A 26,548-nucleotide genomic window follows, 5' to 3' on the forward strand; every position below is an offset into this window, starting at 1 on the left:
GGCCTGCTATTTAGTACAGTAGTATGTAGAGTTTACATGTAGCCTACTCTACTCTACTGTCTTATCTTATCTCATGGTAACGATTCCCCCTTCATCATATTTACTCTGGCGCAGAAACGCTTCCTTCTGTTTCTCGCTTCCTTTTCTGTCTCTTATTTATTAATGCATGGCATGTTTGCAAAAATGTGTCAGAACCCGCTTTATAATAGGAAAATAGATTTCGGCTCTGTATTCCCGTGTGGATTCCGGTGATTTGAAGAAAAGTGCATTCGTCACAATGCATGTCATTTGAAGAGAATTTGCGTTTGCGTCCGTATTGTCTGCCTTCACACTTTCTTTCATCTTACTGATCTGATTTAATAAAGTACATGCACCTCAGCCCTGAGTCGGAGCTAGATTATATATTTCATAGAGAATTGTTATGGAATATCAACTGTCAGTCTTCATAAATGCCTGTTTGTAACCAAAAATCTTGTCTTTTTGTTGTTGTTGCGTAAACTCCATTCAGTGCAGCAGGATCCATTTGCAGGATGCCTGTAATGAATGTCAATACCAGTCTGGTGTTCCTCATGTATTTTCTTTCATCTCCCCGATGTTCTCCCTTTGAAATGAATACATACATAGAAATCAGACATCTTTATGTAACAGTCTAAAAGGTAAAAAATAAAAAAAGGGACTGTTCAATACAACCATATGGATCATTTGTACACAGAGGTTAACTTAGCGAGGCTTTGTACAACTGTTTCAAAAATATATATTGGTCCACGTGAACACCCACATAGTGTATAAATGTACACACATACACACAGGGCAAAGACAATAACAGACATGTTAGGTCATATACAATATGAGGTTGGCAGTAATTACTGGTCAAACAATAAAAAATCTGCAGTGGCTGCTCAAAGCCACCAGAGGAGAACAAGTATTGTAGGTCAAAAGACAGGATAGAAGAGGGAGATTGATTGGCACGCCGGAGCTGAAGGTAAGGTTATGTCGCGTTTCAGTGCAGCTGCGTTCAGCTGTTCTTGCCTCAACCACTGTGTGTGTAATACTGTTATTTTCACTCATACAAGGGAAGACTTTATTTGGGGAATGGGTGCAAGAGAACAAGACATTTGTGAATGACATCAGACCCTTTTTTTTTTTTTAGCAATGTATGTACATGGTGTGTGAATTCTGAACGAATGGCAGCATGTATTGTTATGGCTGCTCCACGGTTCTCTGTTCTTGAACCTGAGGTCGGGAGCCATTTTGTGTTTGGTGTTGCTGATAACGTGCAGTGCAAAGTCTTGCGGATGTGCTGTGAGGATCCGGCTCTTTCAGTTGAAGTGCCCTACTCCAGTGATTAAGGAGGTGAGATGGAAATGAAGCTGGAAAGGTCTCAAGTTATTTATTGCACCGGTGCAGAATGCCGAAAGGCCGTAAGCCTTTATTGCATAAAATGTTATGTGAAAAACTTGCTTTCGGCATGGTGCAAATATGCAATTAATAACTAAAATGGATTCATCTCCAGCCAAGCTTTCCTTCATTTTAAGACTTAAAGTGAACCTTCTGCCTTCACACTTGATATTTGAGTAGTGTGTTTTATACCTTCAGTATGTTAATACATTAGGATTCAGGGTGTTTAGATGTCCTTGTTTAGCCTTCTCCACTATTTCCCACCACTGTATGGCGTCTCCAGTCTCTCCGCCTGCGCCGCGTCTCTGGGGAAGCATGTCTCCGCTGAGTCCCTGACCTCCACAAGTCGTTGGCAGAGGAAAGTATGTTGGCATGTACCTGACTCAGCCAACTCTGCTGGACAGAGGGGTCTCTGCTGGGGGACATGGCCTGACGCAGCCTCTCCTGGCCACGGACAAGCGAGGCTTTGACTCGGGCCAGACCCACAGCCCGCTCCAGCCCTGGTTCCTCGTATAAAGAGCGAGGACGCGCCCTCTCCCCACGCAGCTTTTTACGGCTTGCTAAGTTGCCTTGGCTGAGCCTGAGGGCATCACTGGAGCAGGGGGATGATGGTGAGCTGTCTGACTCGTCTGTGGCTTTCTGATAGGAGTAGAGGAAGCTGCGAGGCCGCTGAGGCTGCTCTCGCTCTAACTGTGCCCTTACGCTGACGCCCACTTGTATACCATCATCCTCTTGCTGGCTACCTCCACTCTCCCTCTCTCCCAACTCTTGTTCTCTTCCCTCGTTTGACTCCATCATTCGTTTGCCTTCTACATCCTTTTCATCTACTTCTGACGTCTGACTTTCTGGGCTTTGTTCTGCACACCCCATCTTGCTCTCCTCATGACCTCCGTCCCTCTCATTCTCCCCATTCTCACTCAGCTCTCCATAGTTGCTGGATTTCACAGGCTCGTGCTCCGAGTCCTCGTCGCTACTGCTGTCTGTAGGGCAGGCACTTCGATGCTTCTTTCTCTTCCGGGTCACAGCAGATATGATGGACAGGGGAAGGAAATCCTTGGCGCTCACGTCTTTCTTTGAAATTGAAGATCCCTGCCATAGAGAATCAAACATGTTTAGGCTTCAGAGGTCACTTGAATGTCATGCAGTGCTGATAGTTAAATAAAGAATATAAAATGTTACCTTGGATTTGGCTGAATCGCTGTTAGTGGAATCTGCACAGGTGGAGAAAATAGAGAAGTCAGGAGTTTGCAGAGCTGGATAAACAAATGTGAACTCTTTCAATATGTTCCATATGGTCAATTAAAATGGACTGAAAAAAAAGTATTATGGAATTAGTTTCTATTTTGATGCATGATGACTGTGAAGATCTAAAAAGGTTTCTTCTAGTGCTGAAAAAAGTGATAGCAAGTAAAATATATTGAATATAAGCAAATTTCAACGAACATTTCTCTTTATTAGATAGAACAATTATCTCTTTAAACGTCATCATTGTTAAACAAATATAAGATTATTAAACCTATTTCTATATCTTTGATCATTTATCTTATGTAAGGCATTCATGTATAGAAAGAAACAACTCTTTTTTCCATTGTAAACTTTAAAAAATGTCTATTAATAGGCTTCACGATCTTACTGATCTGTTATATATTCATTTTCTTATGCGAAATATCAGAATGCTTCTTTATTCAAAATATCTTCACTTGCTAAGATATCATTTTTGCAGTGACTGTTGCTTGACGTGAGTTTCCATTAGATGTGTTAATGTGATCATACGCATGCTAAATGAAATGCTGTTATGCATGAATACTGGATGCTGAAGATCTCTTAAGCATCTTAAATACACAAGCACAGTATCAGGTGTAAATCCTGCTCCTACCGCAGAGTTTGATCCAGTGGCACAGCTTGGATCAGAATTAAGAGATGTTCCGAAAAAGAGGTAGAAAAAGAGACAGACAAGAAGTTGGCAAAAAGGATTTTAAGGTAAGATTATAACAAAGAGGAAAAATAAAACTAGTGTGGTAAAGTACAAGAAAGCCAGAGTTGGAAAAGAGGTAAATGTCTACAAAGTTACGGGATAGAAAAATTGTATTTTTTTTAAGCTTTATATTGCCAGAGCACCTGAAACAGCAGAGAAATCAACTATAGGATGATTCACCTGAGGCGTCCCCCAGTGGTGCTGTTCGCCCAATGTTGGAGAGGAGATGGTCGATATTTGGAACTGGCTGCTCATCCCGCTGGTCTTCAGGGGTCTGAGAAACAGAGAGAGCTCACTCAGGTATTTATCCACAAGCTAGTTCTACACAATGATACAATAATGTAGGAAATTCTAAGAATAGTCCAATGTGATAAAGCTGTCTTGCTTGGCTTGGGAGAGCCCTGCCTGAGTGCTGTTAATATTATAAGCAAGTACTTTCAATAGAATCAGGATGCACATCATGGTTTCACAACTATCACAATACAACAGTTAGTTGTTGTAGTGAAAGAGCAACTAAAGAGTCTTCTTCCACATATGCACTTGTTAGGGAAATAATTAATCTGGGGGGAAAAAAACCATAAGCCAGAACATAAGACACTGACAAAGTCTCAGGAACATGTGATGATGTGGCAGTCAGCCGGGATGAGATCTAATAGAGACATCCTTTTGACCCAGTATGTTACAGGGAAGCAGTATGACATGTTAATGGCTATTTATTTGACTATGCGCTGACAGTTTTTGAGACGGCTGATTAGCACCTCCTCAAAGAGACAACGTTAAAGAAAGACAACAAAGAAAACTGTTGTCTGGAAACTGGAGCTATTTAGAAATAAAGAAACAGCTGACCATTTATGCCGTGGATGAATTTGTCCATCAAACTGAATGACACACTCATTCATAGATGCAGCCATTTATGAACAAATCAGGAACAGACTCTAAGCATGTGGCACGGGTGATAAACAATGCAAGTATGTTCAATGTGGAATTTGTTATATATCACATTCTGTGTCAAAATACTGTTCCAAAGCTGCTAGACTGAATGACTCAAATCCTGGAAAAAAAGGTATGCTAAATTGTCTGCCTAAATTTGGTCCTGTTCTGTCTGTTGTGACGAGATTTATTTGATTTGGTGGGTTTCCTCCGGGTGCTCCGGTTTCCTCCCACAGTCCAAAGACATTCTAAGCTGACTGGATTCTCTAAATTGCCCGTAGTGTGTGATTGCGTGAGTGAATGAGTGTGTGTGTGTGTGCCCTGCGATGGGTTGGCACTCTGTCCAGGTTGTATCCTGCCTTGATGCCCAAAGACACCTGAGATAGGCACAGGCTCCCCGTGACCCAAGTATAGATCGGATAAGCGGTACAGACAATGAAATGAAACTCTAAAGAAGCCAACATATGCACAGCATAAAAACGCATACAATTTTCAATCTGTTTCAAATCATAAGCTTTGAGCCCATGAGCCCAAAGCAGGTGTGTAATGAGCATAGTTTATTTTCTGATCTCAGAAAGGTGCGCCACAGACAGAAAGTACCTTCTCATCTTTATCCATCAGCTCATCAGAGAAGAACCAGGCATGCTGCAAGAAAGAGAGAGTCAAACTCAATTCTCGATACATCCATATCTGAAGTGGTTTTGTTAAAACTGATGCAGTTATTCTAAATAAAAATATGTCAAGGATTTGGAAAGAAAATGGGAAAAAAACATCATAAAGCATAAAGTGCTCACATGCAAAATGAGCGTCTCCACAATCTTATAGCGGTCTGGCATGTGAGTGACCATGTCCGTCATATTGTCCTCTGAGGTACGGACAAGCGTAGGACCGAAAACAAGAGCAAGGTTTCTGGGTTCCATCTAAGAGAAAGAATAAGCGAAAGGTGTAATAATGAAATGAGAGGCACAACTTCCAACAGCTCATGAAATAACATGTTAGAACATTTTGAACATGTGATGTCCACGCGATGTGAAATTTCTGTGCCTTATTACCATGCTCTCTATGCTTTATTACAGTGTGGTGATCCACCAGGGGGCAGTGTCACACCAACGTTTTACACCTCTTGTTCGGCTTAAGAATAATTACTCACTAAATACTACAAAATAATTCATAAATCTTCAGGTTCATATTTGTACGAGTACGCCTAGACATGTCTACACTCAGTGTACTGTAGGCTAACAAACAAAAATAAGATTTAAATAATAGAGAATGTAATAGAAACAGAATGTAACTAAATTAAACAAGCAATATACCAGGCCTACATGCTATCCCTAATGAAGGCTGGTCTACTTCATTAAGGAATTTGTCCTAATATTATTCATTCTTGCATGCAGGAGCTAGGCCTGTGATTTGATTAATAAAATAAAATTAAATATTTTTTGTGAACTCTGTGTGGTCAGCTCATTAGTGCTGTACTAGAGCTTCCTCTTCAAATGATGAATGATCTGCAGCTCAGCTAAATTTGCACATCTCTCCTGACAACACTGTCCTTTGAGAGCCCCTGCCTGAGGCTGATGATGTGTTACTGCCGATGTATCCAGAGGCATATTAATGTACACACTAACCATAGCTACAGATCACAATGACAGTGCAATCATAACATTCAGAATTTGGGTTGGTCCATTAACCTTATAAATACTTTATGATTGGTTAAACAGGTTGAGCTCATTGCTTAATAATACTTTTTTTGGCAGATTAGACTTTACTTTGGCTAAATTAGTGTACAGACTGAATTATCGGTCACCTTCTAACCATGGCTTCATGCTGGATATGTTGCAGCACAAGTGTAAATCTGATGCAAAAAATATATAGCATTGTCAATAAAAGATGACAAGTGGAGACAGCTGAAGTTGGCAAGCTGCAGTTAGACACAGTCACTCTTTTTGTTCTAACCAACAAACATTTTGCTATGAAACTACACACTACAAAATCATGCCATCTTTGTAGGTCATTATTTGAAATAAAGTGCACACAGTCTACAAGAAATGTAACTGTGTGATGTCAATAGATTTTTATTGAGCATATTTCTCAATTACATGGCCATCACTGGATGTGTCACACCAGTAAGAAATGGATCTGGACATTATTTTTATAGGTCTAACCGAATAGGTATGTTTAATATGACAAGTTAGGACTTTATTACTAATCAAATAAATGACAAAGAACCTGCTCGGTTTAATGATGGAGATGGCCAGAGCCAAAATCTGTCCAAAATGAATGTTTTTGCTCAACAAATAGTGACTTGGTTTATTTTTGACTTGTATGGTAGTCGTTGACACCTCACCTTATTCTTCTCTGAGTGATCGGCTACTCGCTTAAGATGGCTTATCAAAAATTTAAGTGTGTGGTAGCAATGATCAGGTAAGTCACGAATCTGTGAAAAAGACAAAGAAAACACAATAAGAAAACATCACCAAGGATGTTAAAACATTTGAAACATGCAAGTGAATATGGTTCTTGCTGAAAGGTCTTTATATCAACATTTCTTTATCTCCATACCAGTTTTCTCATGGTCTTCAACCGTTCTCCGGCATCCTCTAACCGATTGGCATAGATGAAATCATTGTATTTGTCTGAAAGCAGAGGGCAGCGATGAGCAACGTATATAGACACACTCCTACACACTGAAATAAGTGCTTAAATATGATTATAGGGAATTCATTTACCATCAGTGAAAAGAGGTTCTGGAAGCTTCCTAAAGAAAGACTTTAGGAGACTGCTGATTACATTCAGGTCCTGCCATTTCTGTGGGGAAATAACACATGTGAGACTGGTGTCCTTTCTATGGCTTACTCTACATCTCTCTGTCTGTGTTTTTCACCTCCTCAGCAGTGTTGATCTCCATGCCCTTGTTGAGTTGGTCCTGTAGGGTAGACACCATGGCATTGTTGCCTGGCACTCTGTAGATCCCTGTATATTCCAAACCCATTTCTTCCACCAGGCTGCAGCAGGTCTCAACTATCAGTGGCACAAACTACAAAACAAAAATATACCCAATACACCTTATTGACAGTACAATGGCTGGAATATTTCCAACCTTAAATTCAAGATTCATTTCAATTTGATCCAATTCATACTATTTGTAAAGTGCCTTTTGTCAACAGACATTGACACAAAGCAGCTTAAAAGGAGATCCTGATATAGTTCTAGATCCCCTAATGAGCATACCAGAGTGATAAGTAGAAAGGAAAAATCCCCTGAGATGAAGTAAAGGAGAAACATTGAGAGGAACCAAACTCAACAGGTCCTCTGACAATAATCAGAGCTATGAAGCTTCTCTTCAGTGTTACTTCACTGCGGCACAGCAACTCACCTTATTATTGGCTCCCGGAGGACAGTCCTCTAGTCTAACCCCAAAGGCCTTAGGCCCTGCTTTCTTTCCTTTTTTCATAATGTTGATGCTCCATGTTGCCTTAGGGGGACTGCTCTCCTCTAAATAGATAGACAGAATGTTTTTAGAAACACATTTATCTAGTCACTTTATTGCTGTGCAGGGATGCATGCTGACTTGCATGTTGCTCAGCATGACTGTGTAGGATTAACCTTTGCTCTCTGTCTTTAGGGATCTGTTCACTCCTGAGCTGCTGTCCGTCTTTGAGAGGAGAAAAGGTTGCATCATCCTGTGGACTCTGGGAGAAGTGTCTGGCTTAGTACCTGTTAGGCTGTTTATGGCAGAAATACACAATAATAAGATATGATGTACATGACAGAAACTCACACTGTAAAATGTGCTGGATGATACAATATGAATATTGCAACAGTCTTACATAATATATATATATATACCAAAAAGGTTCATTTTACCTATTTTTTTCTTCTTAAAATATGTGTTTCTTAATGATTTAGGCATGAATATATCTTCTATCTGTCATATCTCACTGATGCATACCTTAAGTCATTAGTTATTTCTAGTTCTAGCACATAGTGGAGTTTCACTTTACCTTTGTTTCCTGTAATCGTTTAGTTTCTTATTGATGAGGGCCTGTCTGGAAAACCCAAGCTCCTAAGAAAAGATAAATATGTCATTAACTAATACTTAATATACATATTACAAACTAAAGAAAAAATGTTACAGACTATTGTTGCTATTGGACATATGATATACTGTTCATTAGCAGAGAGGTGACAGATGCATGGCTGACTAACCTCGTTGTCGGTCTTGCTGTTCTCCCGGATGATACGGATCCAGCTCAACATGTCGTCTCGGTCCTCTGCCTGCAGCAAGTACTCACAGAAGTCCTGTGTGGTGAGTCGTAGTGTGTGTTTCCGCTTCGTCTCGCTGTAGGCTATGTCAATCAAGCAGCCACGGATACTGATGGGCTGCTCATCCTCGCTGCCACCACCACTGCCATGACCCAATGACCCAGCTCCATGCAGAACTGCCTCACGCTTGTCCTTGTACAGAAAGAGTGAATGGGAGCGCAGCACAGAGAAGACCCGTTTCCATGGCCGCATACCACCACCAACTTTCTGTATGGAAATGACAGAAGTTCTTTTTAAGTGTGACTTTTCACTGGTGCCTTCTGTAAAATGTCCTGGTGGCTATTTCAGCTGAACAGACTATATTTGAATCTAATCTAATCTTATATCAGGTTAAAGCACACTCTCAGTTTTCCTAACTTCTCTCAGGCACCAAAATTAGGAATATACTGTTGATATTTGCAATTTGGAAAATATTAAGTTTTTATTTAAGCCCTTCAGTCATGCAATAAACACATAAACACTTGCTGTTGTTGTTTTAAACTGTACTCCCTTTGACAATAAGGCTTCTGGCTTCGGTGGTCACTCCCTTGTAAATAAGTACTAAATTCTGAGCCGTGTCAATTAGCACACAATCTAATCTTGTTTGCTGTGTTTGCACTATTTAGCTGAATTAACCATTCAATAGGGAGGAGTAGACAGGAGTCAGACCTTGCCCTTCTCCGTAAGGATCTGTTTGTAGTGAAGCCAGCCCTCTTTTCTTATATCCGTTAGCGTGATGTTGCCGAGCTCAGAGGTGGAGTGGCGTTTAGAGCGGGCTTCCTCTGCTACTCGCAGACTCTCGAGGGACTGAACAAACAGATACCCACAATTATCCACAGAATAAACGTACATTCTGGGCAAAAGAAACCTTCTATGTTGTGAAAGATTTGGAAGAACTTACACCCTCTGTAAAAAAGCTTTTGACTCTTTTTGGTAATCTCCTGTAGAGGGAACATGAAATTAGAAAAAGGAAAATGAATTCAGACAGCAGGTAAAGAACAGACTACGCCTCTTAAACAATCCTCATGCATAAACATAGAGCCAAAGTGCCAAAAACTCACATAAACACTCGGCCTTCATCTCTGAATGTGTTCAGTCCCTCATCACAAGACTTGGAGCGTTCAGTTGTGATGGCCAGCAGGTAGGAAGAGCGCCGGCTGTTTTTGACAGTGCCTGTTCAGAAAAAGAAAGAAAAGCAGAATGAGGATCTATGAGGTAAATGTACATAAATAAAAGAATTACAGATATGCAGGAGGCCGATGAGTAAAATATATCCAGCCATTGATTTTTTAGAGAAAATCAGGCTGCATCTATTTTTTGGCATGACAAACATGTGACTAAATGCTAACTGGTCATCAGGTGGGTCTGGTGAATTTAACTTACCAGTCATTAGCAATATCTGCCAATGTTTGAACGAATGTCTGTTAAATTTATACCCTGTAATGGCAAGCCATGTGAAATGGAGGAAACAGATGATGGAAGTTAGAAAGGGAAATGGAAATAAAAAAAACAGCAGATGGTGGACATAAAGTATGACAGCAGAGAGACAGACATATGAGATTGACAATAAGAGGAAACGCTCAGTTTGAAGAGGCAGTGTCAAAAATACAGGTGGAACAGTGATGTAGACACGGACACTACTGATGATCAGGACACAGATGGCTGAGAACGCTAGCGGAAGATGAGGATACAGTTAAAGTGAAATGGTGAAAGGGAAACATGAAGAAGCAGTTAAACTGATGGCTTAATAGCAAAATAGCAGGGCTCAAATCACGATCACTGCTGAGACAGAGATAATCAGACAGAGTGTTAGTTGAGGAGACACTCACTGCAGTCTGTGTCGAGGAGATGGGTGAGAGGGGAGGTAAGGGAGGGAGGGACAGGGCTGCTGGACAGGGTGGGTGCTTGGCACAGGCTGCTGGACACCACAGAGGAGGCAGGCACGTGCTGGGCAAGCAGGTCTACACTGGGGCTGGTGGGCTCATCTGTGAGGAAGGGTGAAAGTTAAGGGGCTGAAGGGATTTAAGGACGACGGGATAAGGTATGCTGAGGAATAAGACGCATGCCTTTCACCTAATTCTTATAACACATTATATACATGGCAATCCATAGCTCAGATTTTTAATCAGTATGTGAGTATGTGAACTGAAATCGCAACACTTTCAGTCGATTAATATCAGTCTATTAATATGAATATCTTATTTATAAGGTAATCTCTTTAAATGATACTCACTGCAAAATCCTCTAAAATATAACGTTAATTCTGTATTCATTAAGAATCTTTTTCTGAGACCCTGACCTTTAAGAATCTCCTGAACTCGCCTAATGCTCTGTTATATGATAGGTGTTACATTATTCATACATGAATATTTACAGTAATCTGGATGAGCAGCTGTTGCTCGGGTTGCAGACCTTTTAATGTTCCTGTCTACAAATCTAAAATAATAGTTGCTTTAATTCAATCATATTTACAAAGCTTATAACCTGTGGCACGTATAGGTTTACAGACATAGGAAAATAGACATGGGGATGGGTGGTGGGGGTAACAGTGCAGTAATAGGTGAATATCTAATTTGTTCCTTGGTGCAATATGAATGGCAAAATACTATAATTACATTAATCTTAATGGATGGATTTATGGCAGCTATATAGTTCATTATATTAAATGGTTAAAATTTTCCAATTATGATTTAAATTATTACGGGCTAGATCCAATTAAATTAGTATACATTTTAATTCCATTAAAGTGAGAGTTGTCTGAGATCTTGTTCAAGTGGCTTTTCGGACTGCAAAGCGCTCATTAAGGCTAGCAGTGACCTTCTCATTACTAATCATCTGGCCATGTCCTTACCTAAAACCACTGCATTCAACAAGCTTTTGAATTAAAATCTGTACCGCTGATCAGAGCTTTATTCCTTACTGCAGATTGTTCTAACAAGTTGTTTGCTTCTTTTTTCAATTTGTCTTATAGTATAAATGTGTTTTGCTTAACCACCACACCAAAAAAAATTATATTTTAAGTTTCAGTCTTTAATCTATTATAAGTAAACAAGTAAATATTTGCCATGTTTACTGGAAATAATGCTAAATACTTGAATTTATAGAGTATAGTTTCCAAAAATCTGTCATAAGAAGATACTTCATCCACTAGGGAGAACTGACAAGCAACCAACCAGTAGTGATTAGTGACAAACAAGCAACTAGTAGTGATGCCCCCATACTGACCTATGAAGGGAATGGAAGCCAGGGAGTCCTGCTCCACAGGCAGGTGTTGTAGGTTACCATTGGACCGTGCAGGGGCCGAGGCAACAGGAGGCTCGAGTAGATCCACAGGCACAGAATAGTTTGGGTGGCGCATTGCATGGGGGGTAAACTTGCCAGCAGAGGATTTTTGTCTAAGGACTACCTCTTGCATTTGTGCTTGAACAGGTTCCTCCACTGTTGGCCCACTACCTGAGCTTTCCTTTGTAGAGTTCTGTGTCTCAGCAGTGGAAGACATGGACATAGGGGACGAATCTCTGCCTGAAGAAGGTGCGCTATCAGGGGGGCTGGTTTTAGGTGTGGCAGTCCAGCTGAGGTGAGGCCCAGTGTAGGAAGAATCCTTAAAGGAGTGAGCCTGCTGCATGAGGTGGCCTGCTTTGCGACAGAAAGAAGGACTATAGCTGCGGTAGCCCACCATCTGGTCATCTACTGTCTGTGTGGGCAAACATCTTGGCTGGACTGACTGATAAGACTGAGAGCTTGTCTGCTCCTGGGCATGGCTTGATCCCCGGCCTGGGGGCGGCACATCTGCGCAAATTACTGACCGTTGATTGACCAAGCAGGACTGCTCGTCTACCCGGACTGAATGCTCATAGCGAGGTGAAACCAGAGTAGCTGCCTTGTCCAGTTTCTCTAGCGAGCGCTCATGGCTTTTCTCATACTCAGCACAAGCAGCCAACAGATTTTCTGAGCAGGAGCGATTTGATTGCTGAGCCCCAGTCATAGCCCATCTACCCATCCAACATGAGTCTATGTAAGGGGATTGGTTGACTCCCATGGCTGTTCCATAATGGTAAAGCAGTGTATCTTGAGAGATACTGCGGTGCTGGTGAGACATACATGGGCGCTCTGTTGTCTGATTGTGGTACCATTTAGCCAGGGCCTGATGACACAGCTCACTCTGCGACATTGGAAGGCTGCCCTTCCGTGGGTGGGGCAGAGAGGCTGAGGTGATGGCTGCATTATGGTTGGCAAAGTGAAAGTCCAGAGGGCTGATGGCTATGGTTGAGGACCGTGCACGCTGGTTGCGAAGTGCATGGCGGCTTGAGACATCTGAGCGGTGACCTATACCCCCAGTACTATCTCCCATGGTGCGGCTGTCTAAGAGACCAGCTGACCCACGCCTGCAGTTCAGGTTGGCAGGTATACCGGAGGAGGTTGGTTTGCCGCGAGGGTAGCAGATTGGGGGAGGCTCTGGAAGGTTTTGAGCCCCTCCGGTGTATGGCTGATTCCCTTTCAGATAAGCATCTTGAGAGTATGCCTATAGGAGTGCAAAAAATAGTAAAAGAATTACACATTTATGAAAACATGAAACAAAAAAGGAGAAAAGGGGTAGAAAAGCGCACTTTATAGCAGCACTATTGATAAATCTATTGCAGTGACAAAAATGGTAGATCATCAATAATTGTCAAGGTGAGTAGATATGAATGTGATGGGATAGAACAAGGAGAGGAGGAGAAACAGCAGAAAGTCATACTCACACTTACCAACTGGAGCACATCCTCATCTTTAGGCATAATGGAAAGCTCCAGCACACTCTTACTACAAACAAACAAACAAATTGAGTAATAAGCACAAAAGGCATAACTGAAGTGATAACTGAAGATGCTATGTATGCAAATAAATTAGCCAGTAACAGCAAAGCAAGTTGTGTTAACCTAATCCTTTCTATTAAATCTCATACACATTCACCTACCTGTTTTGGATTAGTGCTATAACCTGAGAATAGGTTTTCCCCAGAATACTTTCCCCATTTACTTTTACTAGCCGGTCTCCTACAAACAAAAACACATGAACGGGCAGACACACAGTTAATACAAACAGTGTAGTGCTTCTTTTGTTTTAATAAATATACCATAGCTTTAGTTTCTCCTACCTGTGCAGAGCCCAGCCTGGTGAGCAGGACCTGTTTCCTTCACGCTCTTCACAAAAATAGTATCCATAGGCTCCAGACGACCCCTATTAGCCCCTAAGAAAAACAGCACAAGCTAATATAGAGGCACGAATAAACACCCTCAGTTGAAATGTTATGTAGATTAGAAAAAGACAGTAATCACTGGTGAAACTCACCTTTTCCATTGCCATTCTCTACATCCTAAAAAAACAAAACAAATAAAGAGCCATTAGTTGTAATGTAATATAATCTATTTACCACCAGAGGGAACCATTGTCCACTGTCACGTGGTAAGGTTAAAAATAATTAATCTAGAGTGTAATTCATATTATTGACTAGACTAGCTAACAATCGCTCTTTGTAAACCCAACCACACTAATAATTACATGCACAAACATAGTCAAATACAAATAAGGTGCACAGGATAACATCCAATCCCTTCATCTTCCGAACACACACACACACACACACACAAGAGCTGAATGGTCAGTCTGTCTGGATCTGGCTGTGCACAGGCTCTGAGGCTTTGCTGACACAGCTCATTCCTGACACCCGCACAAAAGCAGGAGGCTTTAGAGTCAGAGAAGTAAGCATCTGTCTGTCCTGACCCCTTCACTGCTACAGCAGTTAGGGACAAGAATTCTGTGCAGGACTCAGAAGTGAGGTCCACAGCTCATAGGGAGATTATAATGAAGGTATTTTCAGCAGATTAAACTGAAATCATAAACTGCACAATCTCATGGCTGTCTGAAAGACTGAACCATGCAACTGCTTTGAGTGGTGTCAGGGGTTAGTGAATTTTGTTATAGGAGTCGCAAGGGGGTAGTAATGCAAAACATTTGAAACAGGCCTTTTCCAGTCATATTATGCAGCATTATGCTATGTGTCCACTTACAATATGGCTTGTAACCCAGCTAAAAATGGTTAGCCATGAACAGAAAAGATTCAGCAGAGCTCAGCTTTATATGAATAAGTATGCTGTACTGTGTTAAAACTCTCAGGCAAACTAGGCATCTGAGCAGGAATTATGAAGCACTTTGGTACATCGTACAACAGCTCGTTCCATTTCAGTAATCTGCAGCGTTCCAAGAGTCTGTATATTTAGCATTACTACACTGGGAAGTTTCACTGCTCCGCTTCTGTGTTTGCCAAATAAAAATCCCCATCTAAAAACATTGCAGTTTAAACCCTTATTGCAGGAGAGTTAGCAAAAATCATCAGATGGCATTTGGATGTTTTTCATGAACATTTCATCTGTATTAAACTATGAAAGCTTGTCAGATGAAGGTAAAAAGGAAGAAGTGTAGCCAATTTCACCAGATGCACCTTTAACAGAAATGTACAGGAATCTTTGGATCTAAGATAGGCTAAGATCTGTGAATGTGGCTTCTTTAGGATCTTAAAATATCAGTTAGTCTATATTAATTTCTAATTTTCATTTAAGTGGTGGCTAAGGCTCTGGGTTGTTGATTGTGGTTCAAGCCCCAGCATTGCGAAGCTGCCACTGTTGGACCCCTCAGCAAAGCCCTTAACCCTCTCTGGTCCAGGGGTGCTGTACTATGGCTGACGCTGTGCTCTGACCGCAACTTCTAAAGCTGGGATATATGAAGAAAAGTATTCCACTGTGCTGTAATGTAACGTGTGATAATATCTTCTTCTAATAAAAAAAAAACTGTTGTATTAAAGCTATATCACGATAACAATCTTGCACTTATAATGAAGTTCCGCACTCTTAAATATATATCCACATATTCTGTAAATCCACAGAAATATCCACACTCTTGCTCAAGACATATGCTTAAATTCTTAAGTTTTGTTCACATGATCTCTGTAACTACAGCCAGGTGAATAGAGGAAGGCTGTGTGACACAGTTTGTAGGAATGTACCTTTATACAACAATGACCTTATTCTTGTGCATGTGTTACCTTCACGGAGGTATGGAGGGCAGATTCTGGTGGATACACTATGAAGTGGCGTAGTGTAAACCCAAAGCCCTGAGAATTCTTCTGCAGGACCACCGTACGAGGGCCCTTCCATGCCATGCCTTCCCTGGACACTGGACGTGCATTCTCATTGGACAACAGAACTCCATCTCTTGGCCCTTTAGCCTACAACACAGCAGCACAGAAAGAAGGTTATGAAATGGTGAACAAAATATTGAGTATAATGAGCTGGTGAGCTATGATATTTTCTGTCTGTAAGATGTTTGCAGATATTTCGTTTACGATGATGAAGATGACTTAAGCTTGCCTTGAACAAACACAAAACCTGATGTTAGCTTAGTTTTAGGGGTGGGTTCAAAAATACACTTAGGTGACAGTAATCTCCCCCCACCCAGTTTGAGGGCACGAGATCAACCCCCTTCCTTTTCACACGTGAATGAGGAATGTCTCAGGAATGTCTATTTTAAACATCGATGCTATAATCAACCACCACATGGGACTTACCAACAATGGCACAAGCCAAAAGTAAATACAGTGGTTCCTGATGTGGAACAACGGGAGCATTAAAACATTACACACTCGCACGCATTCTCACTCTCACACAGACAAAAATGCAAAATGTATAAATAAAGGTCATCCAACATTATAGGCAAGGTATGGAACAAAGTAGAAGCAATGGAACAACGAGAGCCTATTAAATTCCAAAAATACACCTCAGTCGGAACAGGGCAGATGTATTTGACAGATGGGCTGCTGATTTGGCCTATTCATAGTTTTCATAACAGATGTATTGGCTTAAGTTGCTCATCACTAGAGCCAAGTTAAGTCTTGGGTGTACAAACTATTCTTAGTGGATACACACTGAAAAAAAACGGCCACAGGCCACAGGTTCTCTGAATTATTATAAATAAAGAAGTTATAGGCCACTTTTAGGTTAGGTAATCTGCTGATTCTGCAAGATTTCACTCACCAGTTAACAATTCTAAATCAACACTGATGTTGTACCACAGATTGATGACCTGCTGTTAAGTCTCCTTATTGTGGAGATTTGGTGCACAAGGAAAAGGTCAGTGATCTTGGATTTCAGCTGGCTTTGTTCAGCATGATTTGAGAAAAATGTTTCCTCACATTTCTACGTGTATGTGGGAGCAAAAATGAACAGCTGAGCTGCTTCTGTGGAATCATCGCTCTCATCAAATGCAATCGAATCAAAGTTACATAAATATAAATAAATGATACTTGCTGCTTTAAACTGGTTGACAAATGTGGATGTGCAATTTTAGTGGGCACAGGCAGAAAATTCCATAATTCATTAAATGTGTATTAGCTCGCAGTTCTTGAAATAAAAGTGCCAGGCAAATGTAAATAGACTGGTAATGGCTGGTGTTTCTCCTAGAGCTCACTCATCCTATTCGTGCACCCACCCTCTTCCTCTCCACATCAGCTCCCCCACCGTTCCATCAGCTCGCACGCTGCACTGTGCCGCTCTGCCCGGAAAACAACAACAGGAAGTGGAAACATTGAAGCAGGAAGTGCAGTACCTCCCTTAGTTAGCCATTAAGGGGATCCTTTACTCTCTAAAAATATGTCTGACTAATATGGAAAAGCTCTCAGCTTTCTACTATACAGTAAGTCTTATAAAAAGACTTCCTAGAAGACTTGTCTTAACACTTCCTTAGACCCTCTTTGTCTATTCTCTCTTTAGCACCTTTTCCTGCTCTAGTTTCTCCGAAATGTGTCAAAGTCCTAGAGTCTCTGTGGTCTCATTAACCCTTACTTCCATATATATAAATCTTTACCAAATGGCTCAAAGAATAGAAGCAAGAGAGATCCGAGGAAAGAAACATTTTATGTTCAGTCAATACAAGGTGATAATATGTTGAAACTGAGCCTGAAGGAATATAATAGGGCAGAGATTTGTGCAATGCCTACATACTTGGGATGTGATGCAGAGGCAACTGATGACACGATGAGGCAGAAGAATGAGAAGGAATGAAGTGAGGTAAGTGCTGAGTTGAAATGACTGGATTCCAGCACTAGGCATGTCACACTCAGGTGAGGATAAACACACACACATGAGCGCAAGATTCCGAGACACCACAACACTTGCACATGTGGAGACAGTATTACACACACAAAATATGTTAACATGGTTGGGAATTGACATCCCATTGCACTGAACTATGAGTTGTTCCACAATTTTGGGTTAGTTTTTTGTTAGCAAAATAAACACATTCTCTCTCTCTCTCTCTCACATACACACACACACACACACACACAAACACACACTTTTTAAATGTAGTTTTAGGACTGATCATTCTTAAAAGTGAATCACCCCAGAAGGGGTTGTATTCCTGTAACCTCCCAAACAGAATAATGATCCTTATATTATTCCTGATTTTTCAAAAGAACATGCTGACCCCTAAAAGCTCTGTGTGACATAAAACTATGGATAGGGAAGCATTAGAGATTAAATTAGAGGGGTAATTCTCAGGGCTTCTTCTCAGCACATTCCACACAATCTGCACAAGTAATAGTACCGCCTATTGTATAAAGTCTTTAAAATCATATAATATTGTATGTCTGTATACTTTTCTATCTATTATTTCTGACCTATTTAATCCATTTCTTTTCTGTAGGTTAACCAACGACAGCCTGACAACGGCAGGATGATGTAGTATGTCATCCATGACTCACACTTGCACATATTCAACAAGCACACAAATATATTCCTATTTCCTTTCTAACGGTAAGTAGTAGCCCCCCAAACAGCATCCCTTACATAAGGCACTGGAGGTGTAAACACAACCCCGACAGAGCAAAGCACCAAGACATGCCAGCACAAACCCTACAGCTAAACAACACTCAGATCCAACCTCATAAATGTCTGCGTGAACCAAAAGCACAGAATACTACAAAACAATAATGTACATACCTAGGACAGTTTGAATTAGAATAACCACAATCTAAATAAACCAGGTTGGTGAGTAATGATATATATATATATATATATATATATATATATATATAGGCTCTGGATGAAGAAGAGATCACTTCTGCAACCATAACATACTATTTGGACAGTTAATAAGACTGGAATAATATACAACTACATGTGCTATAATGCTTCGAAGTAGATTATTGACTATTATTCTAATCAGCTAACCCAAATCAGTAAGGAACTACATATATCACATAACAAAAACTTGCCCAATTCTGATGGATGATTCAAAGGCTCTCGCAGACCGCCGAACATATATGATCTCTTACCCAATGCAGATGCCAGCTCAGCATGTTCCTCCTGGTGAATCGTACATGGCTGTGTTGGACGTTTAAGTTCCTCAAAGCTGCCAGCCATATACAGCGAGGCTCAGGGTCACTGCAGTCCACCCCCACTGGGAACTCAAAGCACCATTCCTTACCAGCTGGAGCTGGAACCCCCAACACTGAGCGTCTCATAGCCCACATCCCAGCCTAATGTCACAACCACCACTTGACAAACATAGAAGGGTCAGTCCTCCACTAGGGTCATGCCTACAAACAGGTATATGCTCACTTTTCTTTGTACATGAGCATCTGCACTCAAATATAATCTCCAAAACATTTTAAGATCTTTATAGAAGACGATACTTTTCAGCATGTATCATGTTAGTCCTGTCTCCCATCCATTTGGAAATCATAAAATAGCACTTGGGTCTGGGTTCCCTGGATTTCCCAACTCATCAGGTTCATGTTTTGTTCTTTCTTTTGTTAGATGATCTTCAATACTGTTATCTTGGATCTCCTGATTAAGACGTTTCTGAGCCTGTTCCTCACTTCAGACTTGACTGGTGGTCATTTAATGCATTAACATTTCTTGTCTTACTATGCAGTGTGGAAGGCTTTGACATAGTCCATTCATCACCCTGGTAGGGTCTTCAGTAGTGATTTTCACCCAGATGTTTGATTTCCCATCCAATAATGTGTCCAATTGTAAAAATTGCTAACATTCTCTTCTGCAAAAATTAGTAGGGCCTTGTTTCCATAAAAATTCTGTTGTTGTTTTGTTTATTATCCACTGATGATGTCCATAGCCAGGTACTGAATTGTGAGCTACAAGTAAACACTATAGAAAGATCCATAAAGTGGAAAAACTTTAGACTTGGTCAGGCTCCTAAAGTCTCCGCTGGTGCTATTACCCAGTATGCACTCAATATCCTCCTCCAGAGATCCTCTTCCAAGTCTTTGACATAATAGTGGTCCTTCTATTTGTCAAGCTGGCAGTGAACACTGCCATTCAAGTGACTGGTTTTTCATCCTTTTCTGCAGCCCCTCCTCTAACCCCATCCCTCTATCCCCCTGTCTACCTTTCTTCTGTGCTTGTCTTTACTGTGTCCAGCTTAGTGCAGCCTGCTGGTGGTGTAATGAGCTGCTCTTTCTATGCTCTCTCTCTCTCTCTCTCTCTCTCTCTCTCTCTCTGTCGACTCATTTTAGACTCAACGACCTGGCTGTCACTGCTGGATTCCTGATATAGTAGGAGAAACGCACCCACTGTCTGAATTTAGGACTAAGAGAAAGAAGTCTGTTTAATTGTGTATATTTGAGTGTGTATTGTTTAAGCAATATCAGTGGGAGAAAAATTAAAGATTTAAAAAAAAGTTCATCTAAATTTGTGAATGCTGCAGGTAGTAACAGTTGTAGGAGATCGTGAACGAGTGAAGCTGGATCTTTTTAAATGGCGAAGAGAGGGGCTGATTGTCACACAATTCAACACTGAACAGAAAACTTTGCATTGGAATGGACCAGTTACTCTTTGCTTCTCTGTCTTGCCAGCACTGTGCTATAAAACATAACAATGGCAGGATGGCAGGGTTGAGGAATTACTCCAGTGAAAGAAAAGCATACATACATATAAAGACACCCACAGACACACACTGTATATATACAGTTACAGTCACAAGAGGGTGAGAAGAGAAGAGCAGGCAGTGAAGACAGATGATGGCAGAGGATACAGAGCCACTACACAAATATAACCACTGTGACAATGCAGTCAGTGACAGAAAGGAACAATGGGACATATGGGGCCAATCCAATCAACACACACACAGGAAAACATATCCACACAAGCTTAAATTAGATTCTCTCTAACATTAATTTAACACTATTAAAATGTCATACACATTAAAAGGAAGTCCTGTGAATAACATGGGGAGCATTTGCAGTACATGACCACTTGAGGACATCGGCACACACAGTACTGATCCTATATTACTCATGGGTTCGTTCTTAGCTAGCGACTGAAAGTTTGTGATTTCTTAATAATTGCACAGCCTTATGCGTGAAATGCTTGGAATGTAGGCTTTAACAATATAATATTCATTAAACATATTGTATCTTTTACTAAATTTAATAAAACTCAAAAAGTCTCAAAAAAGGCAAAAACTCCAATATAATAACCATACTAAGATAACTCACTGTGTCAAAGGCTTGTTATAGAAACAATTCACATGGTTGTGTTATGTGTAGTAATAATTGGCACCTTCTCCAGGCATCCTTTACACTCATGTGAAAATGCGAGTCTGAATGGCAGGAAAGACCTATATAACCATGCTGATAGTTAACTGAGCCCTCATGCAAAAGCCCCAGATAACTGTAAATGGACCGGGCTCTAACATGAGCACATTATACGATTCAGCAGAAAATATAAAACCTTTAGTCCAACCTAATAAATATGGAGAGAGCAAGATAAGAAATGTAATCATTATTAAGTCATTGTTATATTTAATATGTTTGAGCTTATTGTCAGGAATGCATAATTACCACACAGCTTACTTTTTTTTTACCTGCACAGAATGGCTGGAATGAAAATGTTATGACACAATGTCACTTCATCACATGTTGCATCTAGCTTAAATGCTTTAAATGAGCATTTCCACAGCTTTTGTATGCATGAGGTGAATGTTACTATAAAAAGCAGGTAGAGTTGTGTAATATTATGTAATAATAAATTCTTTACCCCTTCTGCATGGTCCTACATTAATACCATGTAACAAATAGGTGCGAGGCATCATTATGTTATAGCAAAATACAAAGAGGTAGCACACAGTGGTGCTTCCTTGGAAAGACAGCTGGAGCATAGCACTATTTCCTACACTTGAGATCACCCTTGCTCTATCCCAGTCTAAATTCCTACTAATCCCACCAAGTGGATCATTTGATTCACATTCCTCTACTAGCCCCCGTCTGGGCGGAGAATTTTACCCACTGGTTTTTCAACTAGAGAAAGTGGTCTCTCTATCTCTCACCTCCCTTTGAGCTCCTGTCAGTCTTCACACCAGGTCCCTTGAAATATATATAACTTACTGTTTCCATCCACCTCAATTAAAACAGAGAGCTTGAACAGTTGCGTCTGACCTTTCACCTCTAACCTATGTGGGATGCTGCCCCTCCCGTGACACAGGAGCATGTCTCACCCTACTCTGAGCCTGGCAGAGACAGAGGCTCATTGTCACCAGTGCATTTCAAAGACAAGACCAAGCCTGCCTTGTACCTCCCACTCTCAGATATGAGCAAAAAGACCATTCCAAAGCCCACCCTCACTCTCTCTCTCTCTCTCTCTCTCTCTCTCTCTCTGTCTTTCTCTGTCTCTGTATCTCTACATCACTTGCTGTTTTCCCTTGTAAAGTATGCCCATCTGGGTCACCTTAATTTGCTCCCTGTCACTCCACACATGCACACGTAGCTCCACTGTCTTGACAAGCTCTCTTAAAAGGGTGAAAGGCCAGACACATTCTAAAATTTATCATAATGAGCTAAAGAGCCTGTCAGCCTGTCCTAAACATCAAGGTATGACAGGAAAACTAACAACACAGATAGACAGTTGATATAGTTTCACTTTAAAGATCTGATTAGATTTTGATTTAATTCAATGAAGGTCATGACTGTACTCTTGTCAGAAACTCAATGGCTCACTTCTGATGTCTCCCCAAAGAAGAGAGTAGCTCTGTTAAGCCTGTAATCTCCCTGACACAAGGAAAGGCCATTCCTTACTGAAACTTGGGAAGCTCACTGGATTAACTTCATTGTATCGAGAGTTTAACAAGCCGGAGACTATGTGCTGCCTCTGCATGGAAAGCACAGACATGCACACACAATTACACACAAATCACAGACAAGGGCAGGGGGTCAAGTTAATTATTGAGGAAAGTCTGCAATGTACACAGAGATAACCAGTAACTCAAGGCCTCAATCCCATGGGAGAATAATCAGCCTTCTAAACTGAATGTCAGTCGCTTAACACCTATTGTTATACAACCTTAGCTGGTTCCTGCCTTATGGCTAAATGCTCTGTCATTCAACCAGAGCCATCAACAAAGATTATATAATATTCATCAGAATGTAATGCTAACTCGGGAAGGATATGGTAAGCTGTATTCAGACGCTGCTGTGACATGCTGTCCTTACCCATTTACACTATATTAAATAAGAATCCAAAGACAAACACTTGCTTCTAATTTGCTTTCAAGGATTGGTGTGTAGTGTTGCTGCTATAACTCTATCATAAACATAAAAGAGGAAATGCACTAAACACAAGGTCCTTCCCAGTTTATTCAAGGTTATTTCCAGCCAGTTAGTCACACTACAAAAGCAAGTTATAGTCATTGTCTACTTAATGTCCTTCATCTATTATTCAGTTCGACATTATTGTGAACTCTTATTACCTCTCTGTAATATATTCTTTTCAATAATCTTCTTAACAGGACACTGATTTCCAAAGGGATGTTTAAAATAATCTGAATAGGTGTCAAAAAATGTTGTTCTTCAAGTATAAACGATATTGAGGTCTACTTTAGTCAAATGTATGCAATTCTACTTCACTTAACTAAATGCTGGATCTCAGGACACTCCTTCGACCAATACAAAAGCAAACAGAACAGCATTTAGCACATTTATCAGTGCACAAAACAGGAAGAGAATTGAACAGGAAGTCTTTGAATGCTCAGCAGATTTTAGGATTTTAGGTTCTGAAGTTTCCCAAAATAAGGACAGTGCAGGGCCCTGAACTAGTGTAAATTACACGTGCAATCTCACCAAGACAATAAAAACAGCTGTCTAATGACACTGGGCTGAACTGCAACAAAGCTCTAACCACAGCTCTGCTAAAGAGAGTAGGGTTGCGGTCAGTATCCAGCCTTCCCATGCCTCTGAAGTAAACTTGCAGGGTCACGCCCACGTGCAGTAAAAGTGCTTCTAATCCACAAAAAGAAAGACAGTGAAAAAGAAAAATAATACTAATCTAGGGTGCATCTGTGAAGTCTAAACACTGTTTTATCGTCACCAAATAACATCAGGCACTTTGTAACTTAGAATGACAAAACCCAGACACGGTTGCAAGCAAACTGTGTATTTAACAAAAAAGAAAAAGAAAAAAGAAAAAAGTGATGGGAAGAAACACAGACTTGGTTACACCCTACTGGTTATCTTGTCATATGCTCTATAGTGCTTCATTACTCTGGCTGCTGCAATACCTCATCCCACACATCCCACATGTGGTGGGTTTGTAAGGGAGTTTCAATGCATACTGCCTAAGTTTTCGAGTATGAAAAGGATGCAGCTGGCTGCAGCTAGTATAAACGCCACTGTACAGTACAGAACAATAAGCATTGACACATATCTCCTCCTCCTCTGTGGGGGCTTCAGTGACTGCCACAATGTCCCTTCTGTCTGCCTCTGTGGCTCAACTTATGCAAATGTACACCACCTTTCTTTTTACTGTGACTTCTTATGTAGATTATTTGCACAGCTTTTAGCTACAGTTTACATGCCTTAACTAGACCCATACAAACTGAATATAGTAAGTAGTGCAGATTGTTTCCTTTTTGTTATTGTTGTTGTTTTGGTTGTGGTCATTAGGCATGGTCATTCAATTCATGGTCAACTTCAAAGGGGGTGAGGTGAGCCATGTGACATGACCACAACAGTGTTGCAATGGGGAAAAAAAGCCAGCATACAGCTATATTACATGGATAGCCAGTCTGAAGCAACATTGTGTTAAAATAGCTTCTGTTAGTATAAAGTTAAAGTTTATATGAAGAACTTACTTCACTTTGAGAGACCGGTGGTATTCCAACAAGGCAGAAGGCAACTCCATTCATGACATTTGTCGGAGGCTGAACCGATCAGCACAGACTTGACAACTTAAAATACCTTCCCGTCTAATATGAACGCAATTCACCTACAAATAATATTTTCTGTTATATGCCGGACTCAACATTCATCCCGTTTTCTCTCCACTGACCGTTATGTTAAATATGAACGCACCAGCCCTCATGAATACCACAGCAACAAACATCCCGCCCTCCACATCTCTCTCAGGGGGGTGTGGTCATTTAAAGAGTGACAGCTTGTTTCAGCCAATCATCTCTCAGAGCTATATATATATATAGTATATGTATATTTGCGGGTGTGCAGGGCGGGGTCTGTGTAAATCGCGGGGCCCCTGGGCAGGTGCATGAGTCCGGGAACCCATTTACACTCCATGGAGCATGTTATTATTGTAGGCTATATCTGAATGGAACACTTCCCAAAATAGTACTGCTCAGAAAGAAAAAAACCCCAGAGATTCCCAAACTTGCATCTTAAGAAACTATACTGAGCTACCAAATAGATGTACCGTGCAGAGAGTACTGAAAGATTGTTAGTATGAGATCAGATGGTGCTTATGGTGATGTCCCCACACTCTCAGAAAAATAAAGGGTACTAAACGGTACCATTATTTGTCTCTGAGGTGGTACTAAGAAGTATTTTTAAATAGAGCAACACTTAAACCTTTAAAACACAACGTAATGTAATACAAACAGCTAAATCAGACCAAAAATCTGTTTTGTGGGCTGAAAAGAGCCCAATAAAACCTAAAGATGCAAATCTATGTGAATTGACCCTAAATACCCATTTCAGTGGCCTTTCAACCAGGGACCAGTTGCTGCTGGAGCTCAGCAAAACAGCAGGTGGGCATTGTGCACAAATGAATAATACAGTGCCCATGACCTACTGATTAACCCCAGACACTTACACACACACACACATACACACACAAGCCTTTTTAGACAGAATGCTGGCTCTATTATACACAAGCACTGCCTAGTACACAACCACACAATCACACAAATGTTCCAATAACACAAATACACATTCCATTACATTTGTATAGACCACAAAGAATCAGGCAAAAACCTAAAATGCCATCTCAGGTTCTTTCACACTTTCACTTGAGAAAATATATTCATTTTATATATTTTCCTTAGACCTTGTGGTAATTAAATATTAAGGATTAGACAATGTAAATAATAATAATAATAATAATAATAATAATAATAATAATAATAATAATAATAATAATAATAATAATTCCTTTATTATTTATACCAAATACCAAAACACACACACAGACTAAAAAAACTATTGTCTTGTGTAAAACAAAGTAAATATTTTAAAATGTGATAATAAGCAAATGGATAAAAGACAAAGAGGAAGTGAAGGAGATTCCTTGCCCTATCTGTATGACTGTGTGTCAGCCACTTCCGTTCTTTGGACCACGGCAGCGTCATTGTGGCCTGAAGCTGGAAGATACTGCTCAGTGAAGCGAGACATCATTTTGAAGTTGACATTAGGTGACATCCTCCCAAGGGCAAAATGCACACACAAACAGAGTAATCTATTACATAATAAATGCTGCATGCAATGACATCAGAGGAAAGGAGAGGTGTTTAAAAGCAGTCACGTTTACTAGAGTTTGTGCAGTCAGATGTGTGCCTTGCTGATATTTTCACTCACATACACACATGACTCAAAGAAATGTCAAAAAT

At 40.5% G+C, this 26,548-nt stretch overlaps 1 protein-coding gene across 6 annotated transcripts in view; it reads right to left on the reverse strand.

Annotated features, from left to right (window-relative positions):
* Nucleotides 1-621: 621 nt before the first annotated feature.
* Nucleotides 622-26,548, reverse strand: part of arhgap23b (Rho GTPase activating protein 23b) — a 32,114-nt gene continuing 6,187 nt past the window's right edge. The window contains exons 1-25 of one of the 6 annotated variants that reach the window (XM_058405831.1): nt 18,975-19,272; nt 15,687-15,869; nt 13,937-13,961; nt 13,743-13,835; nt 13,563-13,641; nt 13,348-13,408; nt 11,831-13,127; nt 10,435-10,590; nt 9,667-9,778; nt 9,507-9,546; nt 9,275-9,412; nt 8,510-8,833; nt 8,305-8,366; nt 7,907-8,025; nt 7,677-7,795; nt 7,185-7,337; nt 7,030-7,108; nt 6,863-6,936; nt 6,648-6,737; nt 5,098-5,223; nt 4,904-4,948; nt 3,554-3,647; nt 3,275-3,299; nt 2,578-2,609; nt 2,371-2,487 (exon numbers count right to left, since the gene is read on the reverse strand). In XM_058405831.1, coding sequence (XP_058261814.1) covers nt 2,600-2,609; nt 3,275-3,299; nt 3,554-3,647; nt 4,904-4,948; nt 5,098-5,223; nt 6,648-6,737; nt 6,863-6,936; nt 7,030-7,108; nt 7,185-7,337; nt 7,677-7,795; nt 7,907-8,025; nt 8,305-8,366; nt 8,510-8,833; nt 9,275-9,412; nt 9,507-9,546; nt 9,667-9,778; nt 10,435-10,590; nt 11,831-13,127; nt 13,348-13,408; nt 13,563-13,641; nt 13,743-13,835; nt 13,937-13,961; nt 15,687-15,869; nt 18,975-19,172 — 3,702 coding nt within the window. In that variant the 5' untranslated portion in view covers nt 19,173-19,272 and the 3' untranslated portion in view covers nt 2,371-2,487; nt 2,578-2,599. Of the gene's footprint in view, nt 2,488-2,577; nt 2,610-3,274; nt 3,300-3,553; nt 3,648-4,903; nt 4,949-5,097; nt 5,224-6,647; nt 6,738-6,862; nt 6,937-7,029; nt 7,109-7,184; nt 7,338-7,676; nt 7,796-7,906; nt 8,026-8,304; nt 8,367-8,509; nt 8,834-9,274; nt 9,413-9,506; nt 9,547-9,666; nt 9,779-10,434; nt 10,591-11,830; nt 13,128-13,347; nt 13,409-13,562; nt 13,642-13,742; nt 13,836-13,936; nt 13,962-15,686; nt 15,870-18,974; nt 19,273-24,784; nt 25,025-26,548 lie in introns of those variants that run through there. The other 5 variants (XM_058405828.1, XM_058405827.1, XM_058405826.1 and 2 more) reach the window with 5 other exon arrangements.

The sequence above is a fragment of the Hemibagrus wyckioides genome, linkage group LG13, assembly GCF_019097595.1.
Source record: "Hemibagrus wyckioides isolate EC202008001 linkage group LG13, SWU_Hwy_1.0, whole genome shotgun sequence".
Taxonomy (NCBI): domain Eukaryota; kingdom Metazoa; phylum Chordata; class Actinopteri; order Siluriformes; family Bagridae; genus Hemibagrus; species Hemibagrus wyckioides.